This window comes from Bufo gargarizans, chromosome 11 (assembly GCF_014858855.1).
Source record: "Bufo gargarizans isolate SCDJY-AF-19 chromosome 11, ASM1485885v1, whole genome shotgun sequence".
In the NCBI taxonomy this organism is placed as follows: Eukaryota; Metazoa; Chordata; class Amphibia; order Anura; family Bufonidae; genus Bufo; species Bufo gargarizans.
Window position 1 is genome coordinate 75,347,577 of NC_058090.1, and position 12,254 is coordinate 75,359,830.

General features: G+C 45.2%; 1 protein-coding gene across 2 annotated transcripts in view; it reads right to left on the minus strand.

Moving 5' to 3' along the window:
* Positions 1 to 12,254, minus strand: part of LOC122921727 (protein PALS1) — a 48,178-nt gene that overhangs the window by 8,987 nt on the left and 26,937 nt on the right. For both annotated transcript variants that reach the window (XM_044271919.1, XM_044271920.1), the window contains exons 4-10: positions 11,450 to 11,527; positions 9,489 to 9,635; positions 9,194 to 9,355; positions 7,394 to 7,471; positions 5,913 to 6,096; positions 4,825 to 4,896; positions 851 to 922 (exon numbers count right to left, since the gene is read on the minus strand). In XM_044271919.1, the coding sequence (XP_044127854.1) occupies positions 851 to 922; positions 4,825 to 4,896; positions 5,913 to 6,096; positions 7,394 to 7,471; positions 9,194 to 9,355; positions 9,489 to 9,635; positions 11,450 to 11,527 (793 nt within the window). The remainder of the gene's footprint in view (positions 1 to 850; positions 923 to 4,824; positions 4,897 to 5,912; positions 6,097 to 7,393; positions 7,472 to 9,193; positions 9,356 to 9,488; positions 9,636 to 11,449; positions 11,528 to 12,254) is intronic.

A 12,254-nucleotide genomic window follows, 5' to 3' on the forward strand; every position in this document is an offset into this window, starting at 1 on the left:
CAACTCGCAAATTATGGAGCACATCACATTTTACACTTCTTGCGACTTTTGAAAAGTGGTGAGAAACGGGGCCAGGGCTTAGCGGGAAAGGGGCGTGGCCTCCTAATACTATTTCTTCTAAAATTTACCCCAGTTCATAGCACAAGAAGGTGGGGAAAAAATATATAGATTGTCACAGCTTCTGCACATGCGCAGTCACCGAATGCTCAGAGCTGTGCTCGGCTAAGCGCTCTACTCTACACAAGACGATTATCGTCCTGCGTGACTGTGGCAGATTTGCTTGGCCTGTCATGCAATGTCTCTGCTAGCGTTAAACAAGTTACACAGACATTTTGGGCATGCAGCAGGCATCTGTGTGCTGGTCGGCAACCATGAGATGCCCCAAGCAAGTTGCAATCATAGTCCCATTAATAAGACTAGTACCCACGCAGGATACCCTAGGGCAGTGATGGCTAACCTTGGCACTCCAGCTGTGGTGAAACTACGACTCCCAGCATGCTCCATTTATTTCTATAGAGTTCTTAGAGCAGCCAAGCAAGGGGGGCATGTTGAGAGTTGTAGTTTTACCACAGCAGGAGTGCCAAGGTTAGCCATCACTGCCCTAGGGGCCTGACAGAGATAGCTGCTGGTTGACTCGGCTATCTAGGGTAGTGCACGCTCAAACCCAACTCTATTCAAATGGGGCACACATATCCCTTGTGCTTCTGAATGATGGGGGTCCCAGCACTCTGCCCCCCAGCGTTCAGACGCATCAGTTTTGAGATAATCCCTTTAACGGGGCCCTTGAGTGAAGGACCCTTCCATGGATTACTGTTATATCAGTAACGCCCCCTTCTTCCTGGATACATACCATCATTTTTATTGGCATTATATAATATTTTTTTCCTCTTTTTCTTGTTTTTCTTCGCACACCACAATTTGCCTGTAAAGGAAGAGAGAGGTTTTAGGCGGATGACTATAATCATGGCAGGCAGTAATTTACCCACTACTAGAAAGAACTTAGTGCTAAGACGCCCCTTTATTAAGAGAGAAATATCTTGAGGCTACTTTCACACTTGCGGCAGTGTGATCCGGCGGGCAGTTCCGTCGTCGGAACTGCCCGCCGGATCAGCCGATCTGCCGCTGACTGAAAGCATTTGTGAGACTGATCCAAATGCTTTCAGGCAGCGGCTGGATCCGTCTCACAAATGCATTGCGAGGATGGATCCGTCTCTCCGCTTGTCATGCGGACCGACGGATCCGTCTTGTACATTTTTACCTATCTGCGCATGCGCATGCCGAAACGACGCATCCGGCATTCTGAATGCCGGATCCGGCACTAATACATTCCTATGGGAAAAAATGCCGGATCCGGTGTTCAGGCAAATCTTCGGGTTTTTTCGCCGGAGAGAGAAAACCGTTGCATGCTGCGGTTTTCTCTTTTGCCTGATCAGTCAAAACGACTGAACTGAAGACGTCCTGATGCATCCTGAACGGATTACTCTCCATTCAGAATGCATGGGGATATGCCTGATCAGTTCTTTTCCGGTATAGAGCCCCTGTGACGGAACTCAGCGCCGGAAAAGAAAACGACTTGTGTGAAAGTGCCCTTAACTGGACAGTCCTGTCTCTTAGGCTTCATCCACACAACCGTATGTATTTTGCGGACTGCAAACCGCGGATCCGCAAAATATGGATACTGGCCGTGTGCATCCCTTACGTTCATCGGCCCCTATTATAGAAATGGATATTAGTGTTTGCAAAACAGACAAGAATGGGAGGTGTTCTACAATTTGCGGAACTGCCACATGGATGACATCCACGTGCTGCCTGCATTTTTTGCAGCCCCATAGAAATTAATGAGGTCATGTGCGATCCGCAAAAAAAAAAAAAAATGCAGATCAGACACGGTCCAAAAATACGGTCGTGTGCATGAGGCCTTAACACAACATGTACACCATCCTAGGTATCCTTATATATATATATATATATATATAGCAAGTGTCCAGGTGGCATATGTTAATCCAGGAATGTAGCTGAGATTCCTAGCACAAAACTGACAAGATCCAGAAGAGCAGAGAGACCCAATTATCTGACATTGGTGTATGTAGGCCAAACTGTAGAGACAAAGCCCTGGGTGGCACATCCACACGCCACTCACTGATCTACTGCAGCTAGGCACAGGGCACTTTGTAAGTGTTTTGATCAAAATGCATAAATGGCCTCTTTCAGGTGGGTCCCTACACTAATTTGGTGCAGTGCCACAATACAGCACCTACAGGCAGCCAGACCCCATCTGCTGTCGGGCTAAGCCCCCTTGGCACTGGGCCCCACCAACCCACAGACACAGCACCACACTAACAGCAGCCACACGCAGCACTGCCCCAACAGATCTCAAATGTTCATCTCATGTGGTCTCAGAAACCAGACTGTTTGGGGTATTACAGATGTGGCTATACCAATTATGTGTACTTTTTTCTGTATTTTATTTTTTTACACATTTTTCATTTATTAGCATTTTTCATTGGGAGAGAGGTTTGCGTTTTTTTATTTTTTTATTATTATTTTAAATATTTCGAAACATTTTATTTAACTTTCTTTTTTAGTCTTATTAAGGGGTTGCTAAAATACACTGCAATACCTCTACAGCGTAAGGGTTCATGCACACAACCGTATGTATTTTACGGTCCGCAAAAAACGGATCTGCCCCCCAAAAATACGGATGACTACCGTGTGCATTCCGTATTTTGAGGAACGGAACAGCTGGCCCCTGATAGAACAGTCCTATCCTTGTCCGTAATGCGAACAATAAAAGGACATGTTCTATTTTTTTGCGGAACGGAAATACGGACATACGGAAACGTAATGCACATGGAATAACGTCCGTTTTTTTGCAGACCCATTGAAATGAATGGTTCTGCATAAGGTCGGCCAAAAACCCCAGAATGGACACGGAAAGAAAATACGTTTGTGTGCATGAGCACCAACACTGACAGGCATCCTACTATACTGCCTCTGGCGTACTAAGGTGACAGACCTGAGAGCCACCGTTAGCTTCCTGGCTGCCATGACAACCCACTGACACCCGGCAATTGTGTGACGTGGGGTGAGAGGGCAAAAGAAAAAAAGTACCATGATTTTCTCTTTATAAGAAAATGTGCAGGAAATGGCAGAGCGTTTTGAATACTAATGAGTGCTTCCATTATGGAAGCGCGTGGCTAGCCCTGACTGTACTCACCCTCCTTGGTCTTTGCTGGGCACCACGTTGCACTGTCCTGACTGTTTACAGCGTCACGACATAGTGCAAACACTAAGATCAGATGACCGGTGACATCAGTTCACAGTGCAGCGCAAGCCAGAAAATGCAGGAAGAGCAGCTGGTTGTGCAGAGTGGCAGCAGTCTGATAAGTGGGGGCTCTGATAAGTGGGGGCTCTGATAAGTGGGGGCTCTGATAAGTGGGGGCTCTGATAAGTGGGGGCTCTGATAAGTGGGGGCTCTGATAAGTGGGGGCTCTGATAAGTGGGGGCTCTGATAAGTGGGGGCTCTGATAAGTGGGGGCTCTGATAAGTGGGGGCTCTGATAAGTGGGGGCTCTGATAAGTGGGGGCTCTGATAAGTGGGGGCTCTGATAAGTGGGGGCTCTGATAAGTGGGGGCTCTGATAAGTGGGGGCTCTGATAAGTGGGGGCTCTGATAAGTGGGGGCTCTGATAAGTGGGGGCTCTGATAAGTGGGGGCTCTGATAAGTGGGGGCTCTGATAAGTGGGGGCTCTGATAAGTGGGGGCTCTGATAAGTGGGGGCTCTGATAAGTGGGGGCTCTGATAAGTGGGGGCTCTGATAAGTGGGGGCTCTGATAAGTGGGGGCTCTGATAAGTGGGGGCTCTGATAAGTGGGGGCTCTGATAAGTGGGGGCTCTGATAAGTGGGGGCTCTGATAAGTGGGGGCTCTGATAAGTGGGGGCTCTGATAAGTGGGGGCTCTGATAAGTGGGGGCTCTGATAAGTGGGGGCTCTGATAAGTGGGGGCTCTGATAAGTGGGGGCTCTGATAAGTGGGGGCTCTGATAAGTGGGGGCTCTGATAAGTGGGGGCTCTGATAAGTGGGGCTCTGATAAGGAAACCTGATCCGAGGTCTGACATGGGGGTGTGATGTGGGAGTCTGATGAAAAATATTATTTTTATTTTCCTCTCCTAAAACCTAGGTACATCTTATAATCTGGTGCGTCTTATAAAGTGAAAAATATAGTAAAAGTGCGTCACATTAAAACTCATGTACATTTTTGGTGCAGGACACGGTTGCTTGATCTAGGTAACTGAATTCCATATGCTTCCTTTCAGAGGTGGGTCCTCTGCTCTGCTATGAGCGGTGACAAGACGTTGAATTATGTAGGCCACTCATTTCAATGGCTGCTGTGTAATGCTATACGTCTCCTACAGGGGACACCTGGATCTAAAACGTTACTATAGCAAAATAATTAGCACAGCCACCTACCCACCCCGCCACAAATAAGAAACTGAAAGACTCTGAAAACAATGTTCAAGGATTTACAAGTCCTAAAAGATAATGCGTATTAATAATAAATGAATAAAGAGGCCACAGGGCAGCGTTCACACAATTTTTGTGGTTTTGCAGGAAACTGCAGTCAGCCCATTACCCTTGAATGTAGCTGTAATGTAGTTTCTAGGGAAGTGGATGCAGCGCTAAACTGGCCCCTTTATCATTTTTCAGGCCAATGGGGATCCTGGAGGTCAGAATACCACAGATTATAAAGTGATGGTATTGCGCAGGTATGACAGGCACGTTACAGTAGTAGCAGAGTCACCTTTCGACAGATGTGGTAAGGCCTACCTGACTTTTCCGGCTCCTTATCCTCTTCTATTGTCTGCTTCATTGCCTCCCGTTGCTGCTGAAAACTTTTTCCTTTGGAGAAAAAAAATAAATAAAAAAATAACATTCACACTAATTTAGAAATTAGTAATATGAAATTGATAAAAAAAAAAAAAAACCAGAAATCAAATTTGTTTTCTACATGCCAGAGTTAGTATCAGAAAACTGCACCTTATAATCTGCTTAGATCAGCAGCTTGAGAAGGCAGAGGCGGTCCTGTGAGCAGCTCACCAAGCACAGCGCCGTACATTGTATAGTGGTTGTACTTGGTATTGCGCTCAGCCCCACACTTCTATGGGGCTGAGCTGCTCCTAGGCTACGTGACCAATAAACGTGTCTTCACTGGCCTAGTAAAAGCTGTGAGAAGGCCGCAGCGCTACTGTGAGCAATGGTGCCTTCCTAAACAGCTGACCGGCGGGGGTCCTGGGTGTCAGACCCCATTGATCATATACTACTAGATCGGTCATCAGTTATAAAGTCTCAGAAAACCCCTTTAAGGGCAATCTCACACAAGCATGCTCATTGTGGGAAATACTCTCCGTCTTACTGTATTGCCTGTGACACAAACTCACAGCATTACAATGATTTATAATGCTGTGTGTTCCTGTACTGACGGCATTACGTGAGCACAATTCAGTACAGCCGCATTCAGGCAGGAACACACCGCATCATAAATCAGTCTAATGCTGCGAACTTGAGCCATAGGAGCAGAGTTCAGTCCGGGAAACCCTGCTGTCGTGAGGAGTGTATTTCCCACACTGATTACGCCTGTATGAAATTTACCCAAAAAAGACCAAGCATATTGACAAACTTTTAACGTGTCATTGAGACATGTGAAAAGCTTTGACAGGTGGGGGTCCAGGTGCTGAGACCACCACTGATGGGTAAAACAAGAGGTCAGACTTTCTATGAATCTGTACACCACTTGCAGAAACAAGGGGCACAGCTGAGCGCTTCTGCCCCCTGTATTTTACCCATTAGTGGGCGTCGCAGCACCCAGACCCCTATTATTCAAAACGTTAATAGCACGTTAAAAAGAGGAACATTACCTGGCACGAGGCCTGCAAGAGGCTGATTATCTTCATCGCCGTCTCTATACGCCTGCCACCAGTTGGGGTCATCTTGGCTGATGATATGAAGGATGTCTCCCTTCTGGAAGGAAAGGCCCAGCTCTCTACACGGGACATAAGGGTCATCTGTGGGGTCATAATCAAAGTGCGCTTTGACATGTACCTGGAAAGAAATAAGACATGTGCGATAGGACCGTGATGTGACCAGGGGAGAGGAGAAGTCAGCCGTGGTCAACAGCACATTAGGAGTTAAGAGGATCAGTGAACTATTTTGAGGCCAAGAGTGATGAGCAGTAAAGAAGGGACCTGGAAAGTCAAACGCCTCTCAGGATTGTGCTGACCCAGTAATACAGCACGTGATATTGGGGGCTTTGCCACGGCTACAGTAGGTGATGGTGTATAGTCAACCCCGCGATTCTCAAAACATGGCAGCAGCGCTTTCTTTCTAAGTGCTGCACCTTCGGCACAGATTTCCCTGCCTGCCGCTGTGAAAGGAAATGCATCCCGTCCTCATTAACCTGAATGGACCTGCTGATGGCAGGGGGTCTCCGAGTACGACACCCACACATCATAATGGTTTGACATATCATATTATTACATGAAAAGACTCCATTTTCCAAAGCTATACTCGCACACGGCAGTTGCAAAAATATTTGGGACTGTCCCATTCACATGAATCCATGTGCATGCTGCAGGAACAACTCCATTGTGCAAAGATAGACTGATGCAGGAATTATCTGAATAATCCCACAGATTATAATATGACAGAAAACTGACAAGCTACGGTAAGCTTTCTCCCTAAATGTAAAATGAAGAAGCTTTATAAATAGTCTTCATTAAAGAGTTCCTACCATTTTGCTACTGTACAACATGTGCAAGTCCTTCACCTAGCTGGTGGTGCTGCTGAATCTGACAAATCACAACAGTTTCTGGCAGCGCTTTCAACTCTCCCCCTCCCCTCTCTCAGTGTACAGATAGCAGTAAGAGGTGGAAGAGGTCCTACATAGTACATCAGAGTGTGGAGAGGAGGTAAAGCATGCAAGGAGGGAAGCTTACACAGGCTGTAGATACGGGAGGAAAGCACACATATAGAATGTGTATAAGAGGAGAGAACCTACAGGAGAGGGCAATCACTAATTACACACGTCCCAGCATCAGCGTCTGTCAGTACAAGTAAGGGTTCATTTAGACGGGCCGAGAATCAGGCAGATTATCACGACACTGCCCATGTAAATGTGCCACCGATCAACCGATGAACGAGCAAAACAAAAAGATTATATACAAAAACTTGGTGCAAACTTTTAAACTCAAGGTAACCACTATCATTAAAGGAGTCCACCGCATTTAATGATGACCCTTTGCAATATATATACTTTTTCATATTCAACACATACTTGTACGTATATATGAATGTGAATGACACAATGACATGATGCAACCGTAGAAATACTGCTTCTTACCACAGTCTCCCTGGCCGGCGGTGGTCTGGTCTGCTGACTAGGGATAAGTACAAAAGTGAGCGCCCCGTGCATTTCAGCCTAGTAAAGAGAAACTACATTTTACTCTAAAATATGACAATCACTTTAACATGAAACTACAGTAAATACAAAATTCCTTCCAAAAATGATGATGCCCCACATTCACTCATTACCAATCCAATTCAAGGTACCCCAGGAGGTACATCCATCTTGTACCTTTCTCCACTCCTCTATCTGTTATGGAGCCACAGAAGCTGAAATCTGACAGTTTAACTAAACCCTTCAACCCACATTCTAAAAGGGGCTGTCTCCAATGAATCACTTCCGGACCTCCAGACTTTAAAGATAGCGTCCTCAGTGGAGAGGGAGCCACAGCCACCACCAAGTTTCTGCTGTTTGACACAGTAGACACCAGAGGCTAATGTCTGCGATCGGTGATCACGCTGATCGCAGACATTTAACACCTCAGATCCCATGGTCAATTGTGACCATGGCATTTGAGGAAGCCTTCCCTGGGAGAGCTGCGCTGCCCGAGGCCTAAACGGCTCCTCCGTGTGGCGATCAGGGAAGCCATTTGTTCCTTGTCCCTCTGAAGGATCCGACGGTATCATAGCAGTAGTTCCTAAGGATGCCTGAAGAAGGCAGCGTTCCACAGAAATATTGCGCAACTCCCATAGGCTGCAATGGTAATTTATTGCAGTATATGGGACAAGCAATCACAACTGCTAAGGGACTTAAAACGTGTAAAAAATACCACCACCCCCTTGCCCATAACAGAAATAAATGAATACAGATCATATGCACCACCGTGTCCCAAAACGCCCAAACTATAAGAATATAAATGCATTTATCGCCTATGATGGAATAATGAAATATATAAAAGTTATTGGGGTCAGAATTTGGCAAAAATCAGGTTTCAGTTTTTATCCTTTTTCAGTATTAAAAACACAAAGAAAAACTATATAAATTTGGTATCACTGTAAATGTTTTAACTAGAGTGGAGCGAATTCCAGGTTTACTGGTAAAAGGTGAATTGCGTTATGGATTCCGTTAGCACGGACCAAAACGCAATTCTACGACGAAAGGCATAACAGAATGCCTTTAGAGCAGGCATGCTCAACCTGCAGCCCTCCAAGCTGTAGCAAAACTACAACTCCCAGCATGCCCAAACAGCCTACAGTAGGGCATTGTGGGAGTTGTAGTTTTACAACAGCTGGAGGGCCGCAGGTTGAGCATTCCTGCTTTAGAGGCATTCCGTTATTCATTCCGTCATAATAGAAGTCTATGGGCTGCATAACGGATCCGTCCCTTTTCCGTTATACTCGGGTCCTCTCCTGCATGATGGAAACCGGACGGATCCGTTTGGAAGGCCATAGACTTCTATTATGACGGAATGAATAATGGAATGCCTCTAAAGGCATTTCGCTATGCATTCCGTCATAGAATTGGTTACCAGTAAACGAAGCGTGAATGAATTTCGAATTTCAAAATATGAAATTCGCTCATCTCTAGTACTGACCTAGAGAATAAAGGGAACAGGTCAGTTTCACCACATAGAGAATGTCGTAAAAATAAACCTATTGTGGAATTGCTTTTTTTTTGGTCCAATTTCAGACATCATGTGGCCATTGGAACAGAAAAAAAAAAAGTAATGGCTCCGGGAAGGAAGAGAGTAGAAAGCTACTCGAGAAAACCAGAAAATCACAGTGTGCTGACGGGGCTGAAGGAGTCTTTGCCCCATACAGTAACCTGGCGACTAGTGACAGATCTGGATCCACTTACAAGCAGCTCAAAGACATCATTGACATCTTTCCCCCGAATCTCGATGCCATTTATTTCCAGGATTTCATCTCCTTCGTGCAGTAAGCCGCTCTTCTCTGCTGCGCCCCCCTTCACGATGCGGCTGATGATTACAGAGTCCAGTTCATTTCTCACCGTGGCACCCTGATCCGTGCAAAAAATAAAAAATAAACGCCATAAGACCACGGAACCCACTACATGTATTATCACATGATCAAGTGACTGGACCATCACACACAGCAGACTGAGCCGATCTGCTGACACGTCGGATACTTACCAGTGGAATATCTCTTGCCTTCTCTATTCTTACTATTTTAACTGTTTCATCACCATACTGGGCAATGTTTTCATGAAAGTGGTCTTCAGAAACAGATTCGGGCATCATTTCCTGCTCCGCCACCTTGTCATGAGCCAAGAAGAGAGCCTGTGTGTCAGAGAGAAGACATTAGTGGCACATCGGCTTCATCCCCCTGTATGATGATATAAATTAAAAGGGGGTTGTCCCACGAAAAATATTCTACAGTTTTCAAACCAGCCCCTGGATCTGAATACTTTTGTAATTGCATCTAATTAAAAAATTTGCATAGCCACTGAGCTATCCAATAAAATGTATCTGTACAGCGCCACCTGCGGTTTGCTCTTTTTCTTATTGTTTTGTCCTGCTCACTGAGATGGCCGCACATGCTCAGTTTCATTCTTCAACTGCCTCCTGAGCTGTGATAGGGAGAGCATGGACACGCCCCCTGAGCTGTGATAGGGAGAACATGGACACACCCCCTTAACTGCAGCAGGAAAGACACTCCCCTTGAGCTGCCATCTGGATATAAATCTAGCAGAGGAATGAATGAGGAGATCTCTCGATCCATGTGAGGTGCAGGGCTGGTTCTAGCTTTGTTAGAAAGATATTGTCATGTACTGTATTATGTCTGATTTTCATTTTTTACAGTAATCACTGGATAACCCCTTTAACAGGGGAGCGCTGACTTTACCATCATTTGTCTGCTGGGTCCCCTATAATGATCAGAAGAGTGGTCACACTGTGTGGTCAGGGGTGTGGATACGTATGGGGGGTCATAATATAGGGATTCTGGGGTCCTAGTGTTCAGACTGCCACAGACCACATTTCATCAGAAGCATAAAAGAGTATATTGTACCACAAAATAAGAAGGTTTTTTTCTGGCCTTAAAAGAGTTTTCCAGGATTTTATTTTATTGATGACCTATTCTCAGGATAAAGAGATAAAGAGCTGCCTCCTCCTCTCTACTTGTCAGGGATTATGATCCTGAATAGAGATAAGAACTTTAGCTGAATCTCTGGGGAATTTAGTTCATGAGGAGACATGAAGTACAGAGAGGACGGACTGTGGTAATGGAGACTGTAAACAAGTGCTGCTGCTCATTATCTACACCTCACCCTCCTCTCATGTCTCCTCATCCTCTCCATTCCCACAGAGATTCACCTGTATTCAGGATCATGATTCCTGACAAGTAGAGAAGAGAGAAGGATGAAGCAGCACTATGGCTCATTGTGGTGAAGTAACTTGTCCTCCTGTGTGATTAGGACAGGTTCTGTGTGTACTGATAGGACGGCGGCCATTTTATTTCTCCTGATTGCTCCCTAGACATAACAAGCCATTCTAAGTAATGAAAGGTATTTGTGAATATATTTATGGTAAAATAATATTTAAATATTTTTATTTTTTTTATTTCCTGGAGAACCCTTTTAATCAATAAATTACAGTATGTGGAGCCCAAAATGATGCCGATAAAATCTACACAAAAAAACAACTCAAAATGGTTTGTCTCAGTTAATAATGGGCTAACACAGTTACACAAAACGGGAGCAGATAAAGGAAACTTGAGGTCCTGACCATGAAGTTGTGCGTCCCTTAGGTTTAAAACAGGCAATGAGGACACCTTTTTTTTAAGAGAACATAGATGTAAAAGAGTGGGACCTCCCTTTAATAGGAGATGCTATGAGAAGCTCTCCTTCCTAATGACAGGGATTTCAGCGGCTGCATGCAAACTCAATTTCCCACTGTAGAGGGGTCCCCGCCAGTAAAAGCTGAAGAATGCCCCGTCAGTGGAATCCCCTTGCAACCAAGTTCCTCTCCGAGGACCCTTCATTGAAACCAGGGTTGTCCAAAGTGAGCAATATGGTGAAGAGAATCTAATTTGTAATTTAAAAAAAAAAAGGTTTTCCTTCTCTTGAAGTTTCGGTTTAAGCAGAGCGTTCTACCTGAATGTCGGGCGTGTTCAGAAGGTCGGTAAGTTCTTGGCTTTCTTTGTGATGACTTGCTTTCAGTACGTGCTGCACCTACAAGGAAAACGCATAAAGCAGTGAGCCAAGCATTTGGTTAGCCAAAGCAGGCAATCGTCCATTCCTGTATAACTGTCTGCATTTACATGCAGCGATCCCCTCCACTGTATAGGGGCGAGTGATGGCTACTGCAATTCAGCCTTCACAGAAGAGCCCATTCCTTCCTAAGAGTAGGAGGATACATCTAGAAGTCTAGATACATCTACTAGAAGTGAGAAGTATGGACTTCAGGCCAGACAGTTTCCTAAAGACAGCAATACAAACCCAACGTATAATAGTGCCACGTACTGCTACAGCCCCAACGCTCCATATCCTCAGCTAACACAGCTATATTATTTCCAAGGTTATCAAAGGACTGGACTGGTCAGAAACCAACTAGTCCGTCACTTGTTCCTCCGCTGGCCCTATAGAAAAAAATAATCTATGCTCCGATGACCATGTTTGTGCTATATAGTTCACAAAAAATCCCATGTATGTAGTATTTCACTCTATGGCGTCCATAGGTCACTCTGCCCAGGAGCCGTGGACACACAATTTAGACATAATGGAGCAGTCAAAGTAATCCATGTACCTACAACTAGTAAGATTTATGAAAGCAATGCCTCCAGGCTTGTCTGTCCCATCACCTTGAGCCAACAAATGGAGGTGCAGCTATAGTTCTTGGACTAAAAATGTCCTGCAGACTTCATCATAGTCTTCGTTTGACCCTTTGGGAGTTGAAGAC